The 20707-nt window shown below is 40.3% G+C and overlaps 2 protein-coding genes across 2 annotated transcripts; one reads left to right on the top strand and one right to left on the bottom strand.

The window, feature by feature from the left end:
• Positions 1-165: 165 nt before the first annotated feature.
• Positions 166-10584, bottom strand: nampt1 (nicotinamide phosphoribosyltransferase 1). Its single transcript, XM_057324857.1, has 11 exons — positions 10456-10584; positions 7468-7624; positions 5224-5327; positions 5018-5146; positions 3500-3658; positions 3123-3259; positions 2272-2497; positions 2041-2160; positions 1814-1954; positions 1527-1661; positions 166-1446 (listed from the first exon to the last, which is right to left on the bottom strand). Exons 1-11 carry the CDS (start codon positions 10513-10515, stop codon positions 1333-1335), a joined length of 1482 nt encoding a protein of 493 aa, XP_057180840.1. The 5' UTR covers positions 10516-10584; the 3' UTR covers positions 166-1332.
• A 1931-nt stretch (positions 10585-12515) lies between these two features.
• pik3cg (phosphatidylinositol-4,5-bisphosphate 3-kinase, catalytic subunit gamma) lies at positions 12516-18908 on the top strand. The gene is made up of 11 exons (XM_057324168.1): positions 12516-12703; positions 13453-15443; positions 15664-15729; positions 15828-16053; positions 16129-16232; positions 16328-16474; positions 16558-16648; positions 16741-16871; positions 17187-17298; positions 17946-18103; positions 18188-18908. The coding sequence occupies exons 2-11, from the start codon at positions 13461-13463 to the stop codon at positions 18467-18469; spliced, it is 3300 nt and encodes a 1099-aa protein (XP_057180151.1). The 5' UTR covers positions 12516-12703; positions 13453-13460; the 3' UTR covers positions 18470-18908.
• Positions 18909-20707: the final 1799 nt, after the last annotated feature.

Below are 20707 nucleotides of genomic sequence, written 5' to 3'. Positions count from 1 at the left end.
AATTCATCATCAGAATGTGATTCAGTTACTAGATTGAAGGCTATAGTGCATTGAGAAACAGTGTAACTATCCTTACAGCAGCTTAGCTAGAAAAGGGAATGCTTTCATCTTTTCACTACACCAACTTTAAAAAAGGGAGAAATAAAAACATTTTAGCAAACAAGGTGGATTGTGTGTTTTTTAATATGCTGTCAAAACTGCATACCGTCATGTTAGTTTAAAATATTTGAAGGAGAAAAGAAAACCAGACATATACATAAAAACATCAATCAAATTATAATTAGCAATTATTATCAACCAAGTGTACAGTCAAACAAGAATGTACACACACACGCACACACACACACACATACTGGACATCAGTCCAGAGAACATTGCAGATATTTTCTGTTGGTACAAAATGGGCATTAGACAAAAATAAGAACCCATCCTTATAATAAGCCCTCAGCTCTCTCAACACAAACACACTCGCTCATATATACAAGAGAGGAGGCAGTTTGGCCACATTAATTTGACTATGGATATTTACGGTAACTCTGATGACATCTGTCATAAAAAATAATGAATCTAGAGTTTGAAACGTTACATATATAAAATAGTAAACCCAAGTTCTTCTAAAATGATTTGTGTTGTTTAATAAAACTGGCATTTTCAAGTGTTTCAAAAAAAAGCGTTGAATATAAAAAAGGTGTTTAGTTGCTGTGGATATATCAGCTTCATATCATGACGTAGCATCCGTCATGTTGGCAAAGTTTGGATAATGTTTTCTACAGAAAGGTAAAGGCTGTGGATAAAACCTGTCGAAAACCTGTCTGGCTCACGTTTCACCCCAGAATAATTTATTACATTTTCTTTTAAGGTGAAATGCAAATTACACGTGTTTTGGAGAGATTCACCCTTCAAAGAAAAACACAAACAAAAGGCCTATGAAAGTGAAGGTAAAGTGTCCCTTAATTCCACCGTCTCATTTGCATAAAGTAATAGAATAATTCTTTGATAAAGTGATCGACGCACACACGACATTCAACGAACACAGAAAAATGACCTTTCAGACCTACAGTGAAACAAGCAAAGCAAAATCTAAACTTGCAGTACACACACGCACACACGTACATCTCCATTCCTGCACAGACGTGTGATCGAGAGCACGATTGGTCAAATACACAGTTAAATGATTTGGATAGCATGGTAACTGCTTTCATCCGCCATAAGAAAGACACACGAAAGCAGACAAACGCAGAAGAGCTCTATACACTGAATGTCTCTCTGCGGCGTGGTGTTAGGACACGGGTCCTTTAGGGGGTGTTGAGAGGGCTGAGACGGATGAAGATCTCAGTGCAGCAGCTCGTCCACCTCGCTCTCCTTCAGCTTGGCATTCTCTCTCACGTCGTCGAAGGTGTACGTCTTCACAATCTTCCCGTTGTGGAACACAGTGTGCAGCAGGTCCTGCGGGGGGACGGAGAAGGACAATGGCTTCAGGTCAATGCACATTCGCCAGCTGAAAAGAAAAAGCTTGAAGAACATACCTCTCCGTACTCTTCCAGATCACCCTTCCCCTCCTCCAAAGTAACAAAGTCCCCGTTTGGTTTCCTGTGAAGAGAAAGACGTCCCTTCTTTGACCTTTTGTTGGGGTCGGCAACGGGATCTTTGAAGACGTTAACCTGCAACAAACGTGACCACCGTTTAATATAAAACGTCTTCATTTTCACATCATTACAAATGCAATTCATACATCAATACTGTATGTAGAGTGAAACACTTTGGTCATTATTTTGTGTTGATGAACATGATCAAATTATGAAGCTGCACTTACGCCCAGTCCATTCGTCACCACGTAACTGCACTTAAAAGAGCAGTTGAGCAGATCTCGAGTCACTTTCTGCAGCAACGCTCCCCCTGAGCCGAACGTGATGTTCTCGATGCTCCATCTGTGCTCTTTCATACCCTCCACAATCTGTTTCAGCACAATCCATTGAGCACAAAATGAGTTACAGTCACAGAGATCTCAGACATGATACGACAGTAGCTAGATGTACACACCTCCTGTAAAGTGTTGATGTCCACACCGTCGCCCTGAATCACTCTGATGTAGGGTGGAAGCACTTTGTAGCCTTTGGAGTTCTCTACTGGGGTGAACTTCTTCCCTAAAATCTCTAGGACCTGGAAAATTTGATAAAATGACTCACTGTGGTTCCTCACATAAACTACTTAGAGCTCCATAGCCCAAATGTAATCAAATGTGATTGTTTATGAGATAAGTCTATTGAATACCTTTAGCACCGTGTCAAGAGGATTTCCTGAATCTGGTCGGACCACCAGCGGAGCGTCTGCGCTCCTCATCTCGATCAGACCCCTGAGATCCTCTCCCCAGATCTTCTCACAGGCGTTGTAGATGTCGTAACTGTCGCTGACTATAGACACAGGCACAGATGGGAACTGCTTGACAATGTGCTCGAAAGCGTCTCTTTCATGGTCCTTTCCCCAGGCAGTGATTGTGCTGAAGAAATAAATAAACGAGAGTCAGGCAACATAGAGCCAAACTTGCGTAAGCACTCCTGACTACTGAATTATTAAAAATTGAATGCGCAAAGCGTAACACATCAAGCGTGCATTCCATTTCTACAGTCGATTATTTCACCACACTACCCACAAGTGCATGTGGTCATCTCCTAAAATCTCATTACACAACCTAGGTTTTTTGGCTGAATGTCTAGTTAGCTGCTTGTGCAAATACTGTCTCTGTAATAACCCACAAGGTGGGAGTGTAGCATTGCAAATTTTAAGAGTGGATTCAGGGTGAATGTGCTTGCTTCAAAAATAACTAAAGGTCTAAACAACGACGTGAAACTATTTCACAACAGTGCATTTGACAACGCTGTGGTACAAAAGTATTCCAAACGATGCCCAAAATTATTCACACGACAGGTTACCACAGCGACCACTAGAGGGCAGAATGATCCGCTTTTAAAAGAACTCATTACTAACGCAGGTTCCTTGGTTTCTCTTCAGCGCATGGTGTGTCTTTCGCAGCAAATACTGCTGCTGTGAGAAGTCAGACAGTGAGTGAAATGATTTAGTTCAAGTTAGTCTTAAGATGCTGTTTGGGTTTCTGGTCGATTCACCTGTGTTCTGCAGCTGGTACTGAGAAACCAGGAACTGGGTCTTTGGTGCCGTAGAACTTCTTAATAACTCCGATCCCGGCCACTGTGTCTGTTCCTTTAAAGTTTACCAAGTGAGAAGATGCACCGATACCGGCCGTCTGAAATCAAGACACGTGTGTAAATACAACACCTGTTCAACAAGAACTTACTGTATGTCATCTTAAACATACCAACCTTGGACTAACCCAGTCTGATTCCATTAATCTGAGCTATTTGACTGGTGTGCTCGTTAAACCAGGTTTGTTGAGCTTGGGTACGAGCAAACAAACTATAAGAGCTTTAAACAGCCAGTGTGTCAAATTTAGTGTTGTACTCTGGCTACAAAAAATACACGTTACCTCTTGAGATGAAACTCCTCTGTAGCCGAAGTCATGTAGTTTATATTCCAGTCCTTGCAGGCTTCCCGAAGTCTCCATGAGATATTTAGCCAGAATCTTTTTCTGTTCTCGCGAGTTGGTCGCCACGGTGATAGGATACCAGATCTGAACTAGGATGGTCTGTTAAGGAGACAAACATCACTGTCAGAACTGATGATTTCAATAAACTGAAGCTTTTACCTGCACTCAAACTGGAAAACATTTCTATAAAGCTATCATTTAAATAGCTGACTCACTTAGCAATTTCAGGGGGTATACGTGTCTTTTTAATCAGTCAGCATAGAAACCAAGGGATGTTTACACGGTAAACAAGGACAAATAAGCACTTTTGAGAAAAAAAATAACTACTGTACTTTACAAAGTTTGCCCTTTTGGTTCCACTTAAGTCAGCGCTAGCGCCGTGTAATCTGCTGAAACCTGAAGCCAAAAACAACCTAAACGTGTCTTTATGCATCCTTGATCTGTACGAACACGCGGAGCATGGCAACGTGAGAATCTGAAGTGTCAGAGTCAACATTCTGAATGTACAGTGTTCCCTAACCCTGTAATGGACTTGTGGAAGGGGCCGCACCACGGGGATGTTGGGACAGTCGAGTCAATATTATCATATGGCATCTGATCAACCGTCACATTCTGTCTGGGGATTTTTGTCCCAAACCCCAAACTAATTCTAGCATATGTTTACTCATTTTTTAATCCTCAAATAAGTTTTCTATTGTTGTGCCAGGACAATCTCATTGAGAATGTGGAGATATGTCTGTCTAATATACAAGGCAAATGAGATGTGAAGCGGGCCGCTCGGTCACATGCCTGTAAAGCCAAAGTCTACCAGCGTGTGACAGTCACACATAACAGATTCTCTCTTTCCCAAAAGCACACATAATGACCGCTAATGGAGGGAGAAGGTGTCCGAGTAGCGTACATCAAGCCGACAGCCTTCGCAAAGACAAAAATATCAGTATCAGTATCTGCATAATGTAGCCTTGCTAGTCTGCAAATCCCCAAACAATCCAGCCCTTCATAAGCATAAGTGAATATAAAAGAGCAGAAGTGTGTTTCCAATCTCCTGCATTCTTTGGACAACATAACAGGAGAGGATATGTGGAGTCTGCCTCACTCACAATGTGTTCTGAGAGCCAAGGGCAAATCAACACACACACACACACACACACACACACACACACACTGAAACTCTCACAGTCTAAATATATCAGCTACACATGACGATGCGCGTGTGCCATACATTTAAAGGACACCGAGTCATTTCTGAAAGGAAACCATTTCCCTACCTAAATAAAGCCAACACGACTATACAAATGAGCCCGAGGCGGCGTACAGGAGAATCAGGTGACAGGTGCAGTGTCATGGTGACTGTTGTGTACAGCTGGATGTTGAGGCGTCAGCATGACTCAGGTAATCCTAATGAGATATTACAGTAGAGCACAGTGCCAGTGCACGTTGGATAAGTTTATAACTCACCTCCACCCAGTTAGTGAGCCAGTAGCATTCTGGATCCGTGCTTTCTACCGTAAAGAGCACATTCCCGCGTGGGATAACGCTTCCCTCCGGCACAGCCTTGATCTCGATGGGCAGGTGACCGTTATATTTCTGCATTAACATAACACGAGATGAATATTGCACACGGGACAAAACATTCCCCACAGACTATTTGAGTTTTACTGTACCTCCAAAATGTAGTTCCATCCTTTTTCATTGAACACATCATCCTGAAAGTGTTCCCGGTAAACCTCCTTTGCTTCTTGGATCTTCTCTGTAGTGACGACCTGTCCTGTGAGGTTAAAAAGATGTCAGAAAAGTAATGTGCGAGATGGGGAGTGTGAATTATAACTGATGGTAGTGGATGTGTGTGTGTGTGTGTAATTGCATAATTTCCTACATCTCTGTGTTATTGCATTAAGGGACTTTTTTATAATCACAGTACAGCTTTGTCTCACCAGGAGGACACTGACTGTACGTCTACTGAGACTCAGTAGACGAACAGCATCCATAAAATCATGCTCTTTACTTTCTTTTCAAAATCATATATGTATCTCAACATATTAGCTAATACATATTTACTATATAAACATACAGTAACATTATGAAACCTGATAACCTGGCTACTTTGTACAATATGGTGTAGCACCCAAAAAAATAACTATTAACTTAAGTTTGTCAGGAATGGCACTTAATAAATTAAGCTAATACCTATTTAATATTTTTGCTATTTTGTAACTAATTTATTCAAAGGGCAAAAAACGCAATACTGTAAACACAGTCATCATGAATAGGGATACTGGTAACTTGCTGTAGCACGCGTAGTCATCATTAGCCATGACTATACCATTGCATAGTTCCATTGTATAGTCATGAAACCACTGAGACCCTTCTTAAAATATCTTATTTTGTGTTTCACAGAAGAAGGAGTCATATACAGGTTTTTAACGACATGATGAATGAATAAATGACATATTTATTTTAATATAATATTCTTAAAATAAGTGATTGATTAAACAAAGGCATCAGCCAGCCGTTGTTTGAATTGAAAAGAATGAAAGCGCAAAAAAGCAGATGTTCTATTAGCCGGGTTTCCATCCAAAGTTGCGAATTTATCTTATGCGCAAAACTGGAATATCGCATAAAACATTTTCGAATAAGCACCGTTTCCATCCAAATAGTCAACCGTCACTTCCTAATAAACTGCCACTAAATATCAGTAAGAAAAGTAAGAGAAGCCACTGAATATAATGCTTTTCATATAGAATAATACTTGCGCAAGCAGACGATTACGAAACACAATAAATGCGCTGCTTTTGTGGATGCCTGCTGTTTGGGAAACACAGTTGTGACAGTTCTAAGAGGCAATTACAGAAATACTTGACGACTTTGCTCAGGCATTTAAGAATGACCATAACAATATTTCTGATGCTGTGTAACAAGATCAGTACTCTGGTTAGTCAGGTTACGCCGTCTTATAATGCAATTACGTGACTTTTTGGAGGAATTTATTCGGCAAATGCGTTTCCATCTCCCATTATTCGCATTAACCCTTTTTCGCAAAAATGAAAAACCACCTCAAGTGAGCGTAAAAACTTTTTGCGAATTAAGGGTTTTTAATTAGAAATGTGCCATTTCCATCATTCGTTTCTGATGCGAAACCTCCAAATACGAATAAAACCAGAGTGATGGAAACGGTTTCATTGTCTTCTTGCATCGCATAACGTGATTTCTAAAGCCTTTGCCCCTAACACACCGTGAAATCCTTTACAGTGTAAAAATACCATGAATTCCCATTTAAACTCTCAAACGTTATATCCACCGTTTATATAACATCCATCACTGAAATGCCGTGAACAAACAGACACACCTAAACTTCACTATCGCAAGAGTAACGAGCTGCAGCGCAGCCCATCTTGACGCAGCGCAGATAATCTTGATTCGTCGGTTGGCCCGTGGGCGGGCTCTTCCTTTCGCCTTGCCGTGCTTTTCCGGGAGAATGGCCAATAAAAGGAATAGGATCCCTTTGACGACACAGGGATCCAGACTTATGACAAAACTTTCCGAAACAAGTTGGAGTGCTGGGGGAGTGTATCGAGCACAGAAATACTACGTCATACGCCCAACTTGCTTTTTGACAAGTTGACCATGTTAAGCATGAGAAGCCAGCAGGTTCAACAGTGTAAAGAAGTCAGAATGCATGACATAGCATGTTACCCCATCTTTAACATTTGGCTTGGTCACGAGAACGTCGTTTTAGTTTCCAGTCAGTGATATTATTTTTCAGGGCCACAGAATGAAGCACACTGAATCCCTAAACCCTAAAGTTTGTAGTTGAGCTGCGTTCTTAAACAAGAACACAAACCGAGATTACCGGTGGGACATTCCGTTTGCACGACTTAAATCAAATGTGACGGCCGTGTCTAACGTACCTTTTAAGTATTTGTTGAGAATGTACTGAAGTCCGTAGAAGACCGTTTTGTCGTATTTGACCTTTCGGGGCTTGGTCGGGTCCGCCTTCTTCTCGCGGCACTCAAAATAAGAGTACACCTTACTAGTGTTGGGTGGGTACTGTTTGTAATGTGAGACCTGCGAGAGAAAAACACAACAAGACATTTCAATTCACAGTGAAAATACTGAATCAATTCTTTTTATAGGAAGCAGCAGATCACCAAGAGATCGCGTAATGCTCAACATTGGCACAGAAATAAAAAATATACTCGTCTTGCTGCAACTGATTTTATTAAATATTTTAATTTTGACACAGTACACAACCTGCTGTTGAGTATGACTGCTACGGCAAACATCATTAACATTCATTTTTAGAATCAGGGGTCTAAACAAACCCTTAAGGGGGGCCTTGCAAAGCTCCAGAACCCCATATCAAAGACCTGCAAGCAGCACTCATACTTCCTTCTGAAACTCTAAAGATCTATTTGCCCATCTGCCCTTTCAAACCGACAATACAAAAAATACAGTGCATGAGTGCATACGGGACCATAGTTACACTACAGTCATCAAACAACCAACACACTAAGCTCGCTTCTGATATTTTGTGCCCGCTGACCTTTCTCTCACTGAGGCCGTTTTTGGCAGGTCTCCTGCGGTACGGGCCCGCTTAGGAAAGGTTACACCCTGACGATTTGACAGCTACGATGACCGCTCGCTGTACCGCGAGACCAACCCTCTCTGTGAATTTATTGCAGACTGTTCCCTACCGGCACTCCCAAAGGGCACAAGTCCTTGAGGAGCAGTGGTTCTCCCCGCAAGTCCGTGTGCTGGACAGCTGCAGACAGTCCAGGCATGCGCAGGGTAGCGGGCAACAAGTGGCCATGTGCACAGAGGCCACGGCGATGCAGAAAATGTGTCAGGCCTCATACAATCTAATGATAACCCCAGTGGTAGTGTTAACGGTAGTGAAAGTGAAAGTAGTACAAGTGAACATTCCAGTTAAACTGCACAGGTGCCTTGGACTTCAACAAAAGTATGTCAGTATGATGTATAAAGTATAAAGACTTTATTTTTCACTTCAATTTCTTTATTTTGACTTCAATTTCTCATGGGGGTTATATACACAAATATCGTAAGACCACTACTGTCCACTCCATCTCACTCTCACCATCTCTCTCTTCAAATGCCACCTGCTTCTACAATTTTACATGGTTTCTATCTGCTACACATCTGAGCCAAATCCTTAAACAAAATATCAAGAGTAAACGTGAAATGCTGAACTTTTATGGTGTCAAAACCAGACTCTCGCAATCTGGCGATTAACCAACAAACTGTGGTCCCGCTTAGGACACGGAGTCATTTCAAAATGAAAAAAAGTGCTCCAGTAGGAAGCAAAAAGCAGACTTTTGTACAGATTGTAAATAATGGCTGGCTATTCTCTGTTTGATTTTTGAACCTTAAATGACCTCTGCAGATTCTTAAGTGATGAATGCAAAACACGAGAATCCTATTACATCTGTGGTGGGAGGATAAAACGCATTCACTCCTGTCCTCACGCAGCATTATCAAAAGCAAACACTGATTAAACAAACGCTCACAACATCAGACATGTTACTCTGGATCCAAGGGCAGAGAGCGCTGGGGAACTGTTACAGAGCCAAGGAGAAAAGTCAAAGACGCCATCCTGAAAAATAAACTGTGCTTACAAAAACATTTCGCCGTCAACAGACACACACGGGCGACAGGATTTTTTTCTTCACTTTGGTTGCCTCACATGTTCGAAGGTCTCATCAAGTCATCAACTTTTAATCTCATATCTTGTCACCCTATTAACATTATGCACTGACGTACTGTTGGACTACTACAAAGCATCAGACACTGTGCATATATTGACAATTTCAGTCATTGAGTGGACACGTGAGAACAGGATAACAGACCCCTTCAAAATCACAAGAACACTCTAGCGTTCACTTTAACATAACTTCTCATCCATAAAATAAATAAACACTTTAACAAACTAGACTAACATGCTTAAAAGGTCATTAACTTTTAAAGACTATATTCAAGTAGTTAGAACTGTCACACAACTTAGATATATGATTAAGTTCAAATGTACATTTACAACATGTCTAGTAAGCACTGTTTAATGTTTATGCAATATATAATAAATGCACACTTCATAATGGTTCTTTAGCACGTATTACATACAACAAATTAATCTTTATACTGACGGCAAGAACGTTTTTCTTCCAAATATTACAGTATACGTAGCAGTATACATTAGTATTGTACTCTTAGTATACACACTAATAGAAAGTATATGCTATCTGTACTGATAATATTTGTCTTATTACAACAAATTTCTTCGTGCAATGGTAATGCATTGAACTGAAACAGCAATTCAGTCTCCCAACAGCCCACATTATCTCACAATTTATACGCTAGTTTAGTCAAAAATGACAAAAAATGAAAGTGATTCCAAATGAATCAACACATTTATACTGTAGTGAAAAAGTAAAGGTTAGTTGCACAAGTGTTATTCTCTTAAGATACAATTTAAGCAAACATATGATAAGGTATAAGACCTTATCATGTTTCATAGGGCACGAGAGGTATAAGACCTTATCTGGCGTTACTTACGTTTCCTGATAAAGCCTTTCCTTTCAGTTTTGCTTTTGAAATAATGAGAAACCTCCCTCATGCCCTCGGTTTTAAATCAAACTCTCATAGGTTAATACGCATGTATATGTGAAATAAACACTCTTATTTGATATCTTTAGTGAAAATAAAGATGTACCTGGCGTCTCTTCTCACACACACACTCGGCCTAACGACCTGACTGACACAGCTAACGGCCTGAAGGATAAAACCACCTTCGTTTCTCTCTCTCACTCGCCCTCTATCCTCTCAGTCCCGGGTCATAACATGGACACCGGGTGATTCGGTTCGAACTGTGAGCCTCTGCTCACCTTGTATGAATCGGTGGCCAACATGATGCTGAAGTCCGTGGCGCCTCTGTGTTGCTCCATCTTCCCGTTAACGTGACTGAGGACGCGCGCCGCTGCCTGTCAGTTCTGTTGTTCACGCGCCGACTCACAACCAACCCCCGTCGTCCAGGAGGGTGGATTACGGAGTCAAAGTAGGCAGGGCAGAATGGACCAGATCGGCCAATCCGTGGGGGAGGGCACGAGACGTCATGGCGGGGGTTGGGACGCGGCTCTTGTCACAAATTGAGAGGTGAAGTAAAATGCTGAAAGCTAAACGTTGCGTGGTCTTGAGTGTTATATATGAAATGTAATAATCGTTTGTCTACACAAATAAATAAATTAAAGATTACGTTAGGATATTTACGTTAGGGTGGATGACGGAACTTAAATGGGCGGGCCGAATCGGTAGGACCGGCCAATCCGTGGGCGAGGTGTCAACAAACGTTTCGTGGGGGGTGGGGCGCGGCACTTTTCGCAGATGGCCAAAGTGAATACAAATGCTGATATTAGCGTCATAAATCAAATATAATAATCGTTTCTACACAAATAAATGTATAATTAAACAATAAAAATACATGCACGGTGTAGACAACATTAAGTTGAATGAGATTTTCTACGAGGAGTGAGTTTTTATCAGTGAGCTTTCATAAAAAAACATTACATCCAGTGTATTTATCCTGTAAACCAGGTAAAACGTTTTTTAAAAGTGTGTTTTGCAATTTTTAGAGCGCTCAGATGTATCTTTTGTTTGTAGCAAATCTTTTGTTCGTACTTTAACATGATTGTTTTAGTGACCGGTGTAGAAATTACTTTCGAAGATAAAAATATTTTACTATCTCTTACAAAACAATATGTGAAATCATAATTCATTTATTATTTACAGTAAACACTACAACATTAACGTATATGGTTGTCTGGTGGTCATAATCTGAAATTAATCAAACAACAGATTCAAAGACAGTAAACACTCTGGCCTGTTGTAGAGCTTTGAATTTGACTGTTTTTTAAATGGTATTTTTCTAGATTTATCTGTTAATGGGATGATGCGCCCAATTGCCCTACAATGACGTCACTACACGGGGCGTACCGCCGCGATCTCAACCAATCGCAAGGCTGTTCGAGCCGCTTTCTGATTGGCCAAAGGAAAACTTTAGTGCATCGGATGGGCGGCTACATTTATATGCAGGAAGGTAGTGGATATACTGTACAGAAAGTATCAAGTGATGTCGATGAAGTCCTATTGGTCTCATTAATAAATTAGTCCACATTTTGTATGTTGTCTTAACAAAAATTAAGCAGTCTTGATTATTTTGTGATAGCAATATTTTTCATGGAGCTTATGAAGACACTTCACTCCAGTCCGAAAAAAACCGCGAGTGGTTTTCTACCCTCGTTTAAAACTTCTTTGTTGCCGTCAAACGCGACAAATAAACACGATTAATGTACAGTAAACACGTATTATAATATTAGAATGAGGATTTAAAAGCATATATTTTTACCATACTTGCCAAAAATATTGTATTTAAGCAAAAGTAGGAACATTATAAATAATAGTAATTCGGGTGAGCTTCACATGGTAAGCATGACATAATAGAAAAAATAATGCTGCATTAGTGATATATGTGTCAAGATACAGAGATGCTAAAAATGTACCCGTGTAGTTGTATCGCTCACCACCAGAGAGCACCAATGCACAAGTAATAGCCAACAACGGACTTCAATCATTCACATGATGAGCAGGTTGTTTTAGAGTGAAAAGGGAGTTTAAATTCAATCAGTTTATGCAGCTTTGTATTGTTAAAACACGAGGAAATTAATAAAGATAAACATACCGCACAAAGGCCTTAATTGCCACGTGTCATTTATATTTTTAGGAAACAAAATGTCTAAAAAAAAGAAACACATATGAAATGCACAATGCTACTGAATTCCTTCATTGAAATGCACCGAAATGCAAAATCCTCATGCAAGAAGAGTTGCATGACACTACAGAAGGAAGAGAGACCTGAGTCTCGTGTCAAGCCAATAGGAGCAGCAATTCAAGCCATCATGAGTGAGATCATATGATGAGAGGAGGGAAGCGGTTCTCAGCTCACCGCTGTGTATTTGAGATCTTAACTGCAGCTGTTAGCCATTATTTTCATATCTGTCTTTAAGTTTCACTGCATCCATGAATGAGTATTTACTGGAGCGCTTTCAGGGTCATTGGCTCTGTGTTGCCTGCTAAACGGTAAGACTTTATGAGCTTTAAACATCATTCCTGTTGTAAACCGTAAATTCATACGGTCTTTATTGTTTTATGGAAAGCGTCCCATTAATCTGACAAAAACACTGTATTTTAATTCACTTGGCTGTACGGAATGAACGGAATGAATTACTTTATTTACAAACTTCCGTGTTTGCAGTGTGTTTCTTAAACATGCAACATGTTTTTGTAAATTGTTTGATGTTGTGTCGGAAACAAACGGTTGGTTACGTTGTTTCGGTTTACGCTGTTTAGATACTTTTTACGTGTTTTTTGTACATTTGCGTTTGTCTGAAGCTGAACACATTTGTGCTTCCTGCTTTTGACTTCCTTTGCATAAAGTGCACGTTAACTTGCATTAGATGTTGTTAGATGATGTAACTGCAACAGTCGAAAGAAAATATGTGGAAAGATTTTTCAGTGGTATGCAATACTTGATTTGTCCATCTTTTTCTGGGACGTATTTTTTTCTGTTTCTGTATTTTTGTTTGATCTGTTCAGCTGTAATTGCATAGGAGCAGGCAATGGTTGATGGGTCCTATGAAATTATCATTTTTGAGGAAGCAGTTTTTAGTTGTCATCAATGAATTGTATATCATCAAGAGCCATTTTTCAAATTATTTGTTGATGGATTCATTTATTATGTTGTTGGCTGTGAGGGTCGTGGGAGGGTTGTAAATATTTTGACATGTCTATTTCTTATTATGAGTATTTTTTTGTTTTTACTAATGTAGTATTGGTTATGGAACAGCAAGCCGGTGAAGATGAGCCACCAGTAGTTCGTAAAGAGGAAAACAAGAGGAGAAGAAGAAAGATGAAAGCGTTTACATCCAGCTCGGCTGTACCAACGGATTACGTAGCTGTTGAGTTTGTACTCCCCACCATCAATAAGAACAGCAAGAGTCCAGACACAGTTCAACTGGATGTGACCGGGAATTGGACAGTCGATCAGGTGAAGGCTCAGCTCTGGCAAAAAGCAGTAACCACTAAGCTATGTCCTGAATTTTACCAAAAAGATTCTGCGGATCAATGCATCCTGCTCTACCAGAAAAAAGGCAGCTGGTACGAGATCTACGATACGCAGCAGGTGTTCCAGACCCTCGACTGCATCCGCTACTGGAAAGCCTTAAGAAAAGAAGTCGGAAAAATTTATATGGTTATCAAACCTCAGTCCACCGAGGATTCTCTTCAGTACCAAAAGTTTCTGAATCACCTTATCGGATACGACGTCACAGATGACAGCAACGTCCATGATGATGAACTGGAATTCACCAGACGAAAGTTACTGACAACCAGAAAAATTGAACTATCTGATAGAGATGCCAGACTTTATTTAATGGATCCCTGGATAACCTCTAAACCTCTACCTGAATACCTGTTGAGCAAAGTAAGCAACAATCACATTCTGATGGTGATACACAAGGGAACAACAAGCCAGACTATTAAAGTATCTATAGATGACACACCTTATCAGGTTCTTCAGAGTTTCTTCATCAAGATTGCTAACAAGAGAGCACTTATAGGCATACCAGAAGGTTCCAGTGAATCTGATTTTGTTTTAAAGGTTTGTGGAAGAGAGGAGTACCTATACGGGAACTATGCCATTAAAGACTTCATATGGATCAGACAGTGTCTTAAAAGTGGTGAAGAGATCCATTTGGTTTTAGAGGACCCCCCAAACCCAGAACAAGATGTTGTCCAAAAAGAAGAATGGTCACAGGTTGATGACTGCACTGGAGTAGCCGGCACTCACGAGCAACTGACCGTCACCGAGAAAGACCACGAGAAGGTGTTCACCATCTCCCTCTGGGATTGCAATAGGAAACTCAGGGTGAAGATTTTAGGCATTGACATTCCTGTACTTCCTCGTACTTCGGAGCTGATTGTGTTCGTCGAGGCCAGCATTTTCCACGGGCAGCAGTTGCTGGCTCAAGAGAGGACGACCTCCAAACCCTTCACCGAGGAAGTGCTTTGGGACACCTGGCTGGAATTCAATATCAAGATTAAGGACTTACCCAAAGAAGCGCGACTTAGCCTGCAGGTGTCTTGTGGAAAAGCGCAGTCTCAAACGTCAAAGGAAAGCGACGGCAAAGGCAAAAGTCGCCTGCTGTCCTACGTCAACCTGCTACTGGTGGATCACAGATCCCTCCTCAGACAGGGTGAGTTCATCCTACACATGTGGAAGATACCTGAGAAGAACGAGGACAGCGTTAACGCAGATAAACTTACATCTGCCACCAACCCAGATAAGCACAATTCAATGGCTGTTGTTATTCTGCTGGACAGGTACTGCCACCCCGTGGTTCTCCCCAAACGCAAAGATTTCCAAAATACATCGGAAATGGAAGGAGGGAGAGGCCAGAGAGACATGCCCAATCACCTGCGCAAACAGTTTGATCAGATTATCGCCACCGACCCTCTGCATCCCCTCAGTGCTGAAGATATGGAATTGCTCTGGCACTTCAGACAAGAGTGTCTGAGGGATCCCAAAGCGTATCCAAAGTTCTTTTCCTCTGTTAAGTGGGGCAAACAAGAGGCTGTGAGCATAACACACCGTCTGCTGGAGCAGAGTACCGTATGGGACCGAAGCGTGCTTGACGTGGGTTTGGCATTACAATTATTAGACTGCAACTTCTCTGATGAAAACGTGCGCACTATAGCTGTCCGAAAGTTAGAGACTCTGGGGAACGATGATGTGCTACGCTACCTCCTGCAGCTTGTTCAGGTAGGCCTCGGGCGATTTACAACATGATGTGGTTTGCTTTGCATAGCAGCTCTGACAGATCGGACTCCGCAGAACAAAACACTTTTCAGCTATTAAAATGAGTAGTATGTGACGTACATATTTACATAAGATGAACCGACTGTGTGAAAGTTACAGTGTTATGAAAAATAGTGTTTTCTTGTGAAATTTGATAAACGTTGTTGGTTATGTGTCGTTTAAGGCTGTGAAATTTGAACCATACCATGACAGTGCACTTGCCAGGTTACTTCTCAAACGTGCGCTCCGAGTAAGTCAAAACCTGTATCGAACACAAACAAAAGCATTGAATCAGTTTCCATCTGTACCCAGACGCTTTCATCCAAAGTTGCACTTTTTACTCTGCAGAGTAAGCGAATCGGCCATTTCCTCTTCTGGTTCCTCCGGAGTGAAATTGCTCAATCCATGCACTATCAACAGAGGTACGCTGTCATTCTGGAAGCTTACCTCCGTGGCTGCGGTGAAGCGATGCTGCAGGACTTCAGGAAGCAGGTGGAAATCACGGAGGCCTTGCAGAAAGTCACTCGTGAAATCAGGCAGATAACTGCTGAAAAGTATGATGTGTCAGCACAAGGTAATGTCTACAGGCAGTATTTCTCCCAAGTGTTTTTCTAGTGTACAATATTCTAATATAGTGTGATGTCTGTAGTTGTTTTACAGCTGAGACAGAAATTGGAGGCTCTGCAGGTGTCAGGGTTGCCAGAGAGTTTTAAAGTACCTTATGACCCAGGCTTACGGGCAGGAGCACTTGTGGTACGTAAACTGTTACTGCGTTCCGGTGCGTCCTGTTTTAAAATGATGTTCATTAAAACCATGTATTGTAACTTTTTGGGTATTATTATTTGTAGATCGAACAATGCAAAGTGATGGCATCCAAAAAGAAACCCTTGTGGCTACAGTTCAAACGGGCCGACGCCACTACGTTGTCGAGTGACACAATAGGGATCATCTTTAAAGATGGCGACGACCTTCGTCAGGATATGTTGATATTACAGGTGGACATAAACAGCGTATAAATGCACAAGCAGTAATCACCTATGTTATCAATGATGTCTAAGAGAGAGTTTTTTTCTCACAGATTTTGTTAATAATGGAGTCTATCTGGGAGCTGGAGTCCTTGGATCTTTGGTTATTACCATACGGCTGTATTTCCACTGGAAATAAAATCGGTAACGATGGCTTGTAATATAAATTACGCAATAACCAGATAACATAGTCTTAATAGTAAAGAAAAACATAAAACGATAAATTCCTCTTTCAGGAATGATTGAAATAGTGAAGGACGCCACTACCATCGCTAACATTCAGCAAAGTACTGTTGGCAACACCGGTGCTTTTAAAGATGAAATCCTGAGCCAATGGCTTCGTGAAAAGTGTGTGAACGAGGACAAGGTTTGTTTTTTTTCGTTTGTAAGTGTTGCATGTGCTAAAGAGGAAGGAAACGTTTCACTTCCTGGTGCATTAGGGTCTTTGTTCTAGGGTGGGTGCTCTTCTGGAAACCAAACAAAAAACCTGCACACATCCAGTGTGCTATTTTTAAAGGTCTCTTTTGAGTATTTGATCAAGTTTAGCTGCTGCACAGGTTAGATCATGGCACTGATAGCAAATGTCAGTTGTGTAATGTTTGCATGGCTGAGTTTACATGATGCAAATGTTTATGTGTGGAAGGTATTAATGATATATCATGTTTTCCATTCGCCTCTTCAGCATCAGCAGGCTGTAGAACGCTTTGTGTTCTCTTGTGGAGGATACTGTGTGGCAACATACGCCCTGGGCATTGGTGATCGTCACAATGATAACATAATGATAACAGAGACAGGTAATTTACTGAAGATCCGAATTAATAGACGGTTTCACAGCCTAAACGATTGTTATGTGGACGAAACTTAACTTCCAGGAGACCTCCGCAAAGAATCAATAACTGTCGAGTAGTTTTAATTTATTTGAATTTAATACAATTAATATACAATAAAATATGAATATAAATTAAATATAATATAAATTGTTATATTATAACCAAACACAGACTGGACGTTAACTTCGGGCCAGGCGCGCGCATCCGATGAACATCATAATCAGTTGAAAGAAATCTGGTAACACTTTACTTAAAACATATACGTATGTATAACACATTTAAACGTAGTTTTAATGTATTAATTATGCATTATAATGCACCTTATAATGCATTGTAATGTCTCATGGATAATTGTAAATACAGTTATGAACAACTGTAATGCGTTATACCCTTTAATAACCCTTTATAATGCATTATACATAAAGGCTTTAAGTAAAGTGTGACCAAAAATCTTTTCTAGTCTCTGGTCTTGCATTCTAAATTCTTAAAAATAATAATTTATCTTTAACCTTGAGTGTACTCCGTTGTAGCGATACTAACATCATGTGTAAAATATTTTGCCTTTTGTAAAATACATTTTCTTATAGATAGCTGATTATTTGCTGTTTTAGGCAACCTCTTCCACATCGATTTTGGACACATACTTGGAAACTATAAGAGTTTCCTGGGGATAAATAAGGAAAGGGTGCCCTTTGTCTTAACTCCGGACTTCCTCTACGTGATGGGCACTGCTGGCAAAAAAAGCAGTCCTAATTTCCTCAGGTTTCAGGTACACATACACTCTATTGTTTTAGCTTTATACACCTGTAACTGCAGGGTCTTTAGCTGTACGTCACCGTTCTCATGTTTACAGAACGTTTGTCTGAAAGCCTATCTGGCTCTGAGGCATCACACCAACCTGCTCATCATCCTCTTCTCCATGATGTTGATGACCGGCATGCCTCAGCTGACCAGTAAGGAGGACATAGAATACATACGGGAAGCTCTGACGGTGGGATGCACCGAGGAGGAAGCCAAACAACACTTCTTGGATCAGATCGAGATCTGTCGGGACAAGGGTTGGACGGTGCAGTTCAACTGGTTCCTTCACCTGGTGCTCGGCATTAAACAGGGTGTGGAGAAACGTTCAGCTTGAGCTCGTCATCAAACCTGCGACAGAAGATACTTCATCAAATGAAGTGTTTAGTTGCATTTTATATGAATAATTCCTTTTCAGTTGTTTATTGATGTACTTGGTATTGTTTTCTTATGCGTTGTGTTTTTCAGTGCAGTCTTGATACAATCATGGGTCTGTTTTGAGATGTTTTGTGTTGTAAATAGAAGTCTAATCACTGGAAAAGGAATGGTATATATTGTCAGTCAACATCTCTTATTTAAATCAGATTTGCAGTCCAAAGGTGCATTTTTTTTATTTTAAGATTTGACATGAAACGGTAGATTTTATTGGCAAGTGCAAAGATTTCAATGTTATCTATGACCACTTATGTCCATCTGGAAAATGCAAAAACCTACAAAAAGAAAGAAAATATATCTAACAAGTGTAACGTTAGCATACAGCTTTCGTCGTACCCATACATGTCAATGAGATTTTTTAATGTTATATTTAATAATTTTAAATAAAAATGATTTGATAATAAACCGTGCACGAGAATTTTGTGTTAATTTAACTACCGAATCTCTTCGAACAGTGTAAAAAGCTTTGAATCAGTGTTGCCAGATTGGGTGGACAATTTCCAGCCCAAAGGCTCAATAAAACCCGCCCACTCCAACTAAAACCAGCCCAAATTTTAACTGCCAAAATAATGTGATAGAAATGTATTGCAATGTCAATCAACGATGATAATGACCATTGTATCTCCTTAAAACGAACTATGACAAGATGACAAAATATAATTAAACTTAGAAAAACAAGTCAAACGGATCAAACATAGCATTAAAGAGAGTTAGAAAATATGACTAATATGTCCAGAAACCACTTCAAAGCGACAATCAAGAAATTAACCAATGACTTTGGTTGCCCACTATAATTAATGGGATTCGGAAAGCTGAGTAGGCATTTTCCACTCGTTCATGAACTTCATTCACACACCATGGCAGCCAAAAACGTGCAATTCATTGATGCATAGAACAGAACAAAAAAAAAGAACAGCAGCAACAATAATGCGCTTATCTTTGAGAGTTGCTTTAACATCTGACAGAGAATGCAAAATTTAGCAAGTCCAGCAGCTGTCAAGGATGAGTATGATGAACAGGGTTAACGTTAGTAGAATCCCATATTCAGTTTGGTTTTTATTCAATCATTCAACTGCTGTGAATTCAGTTATAGTTGTATTTACAAAGTCTTCGAGTCGTCTGTCACCACATGTGTTATCCACGTTGTGAGATTTGAGTTACTCTCCCTAACCGTGCAACATATATTTGGGCCACTTTGGCATTGCGATCGCTTCAATATACAAAATCTGGTCCTTTATCGCGCCAAAACCCCGTCACTCACGAGCCGTCACATGATCTCAACTTTGGTGATCGGTTAAACTGAACCAATAAGGGCTGTGTTAAGGAATAATGTGTTTATGACTGCACTACACATTATTTTCGAACGTTTTGAAATAACTTGACTAATCAAAAGCAAAGAAAAGGCAAGCTGCTTGGGCGGGTTTTCAATTTCATAAGCAGCCCAAATTTTGTCCACTCGACCAATTCATTTTACTCCGGTCTAACCCTTTCAAAAGAAGCCCAATTGGGCGGGAACCCGCCAATCTGGCAACACTGCTTTGAATATTTCTTTTTGAGAATCGTGATAAATTTATTCGAGGAAAATAACAATATTCGCTCAAGACAACCTGTTAAAATATCGCTACCTCAGTATTTCCCACGGCGAGCGGTTGACGTGTTACGTCGCTCACGTGACCAGGCGCAGCATCAAGGGATGCGCGAGATGACGACTATAAACGAAAAGTTCATGATAACTTTTTCGATTTTTTTTTACTTTATTAATTTAACAGTATAGTTTCATCTATATTCATATAATAATTAGTAGAAATTAATTTCTAACTCCTAAATTTTACATTTGAGAGACACCTTTAACAGTGTTATATTGAATATAAGTAGTGTATGGTTTTAAAAACATTTAGCTTTTATCCAAAAAATTTGTCACCTTATTGTGCCACAGAACAGGATGACTTCCAAAGAATCATTGTTCACAATAACGCCAAGAAGGAAGTTGTACAAAGCTTTTATTGAGTCACTTCCTCTGCTCAATTCTCTTGGGGCACCAACTACCTCCTTTACCTACAGAATAGCCCGTTTGCGTTGAAAGACCTTTTTTTATCAGATTTTATTATGGTCTTTGGATGTTGGAGGAAGGATGAAGGAA

This window comes from Triplophysa rosa, linkage group LG24, assembly GCF_024868665.1.
Source record: "Triplophysa rosa linkage group LG24, Trosa_1v2, whole genome shotgun sequence".
Taxonomy (NCBI): Eukaryota; Metazoa; Chordata; class Actinopteri; order Cypriniformes; family Nemacheilidae; genus Triplophysa; species Triplophysa rosa.
This window is presented reverse-complemented; position numbering and strand designations above follow the sequence as displayed.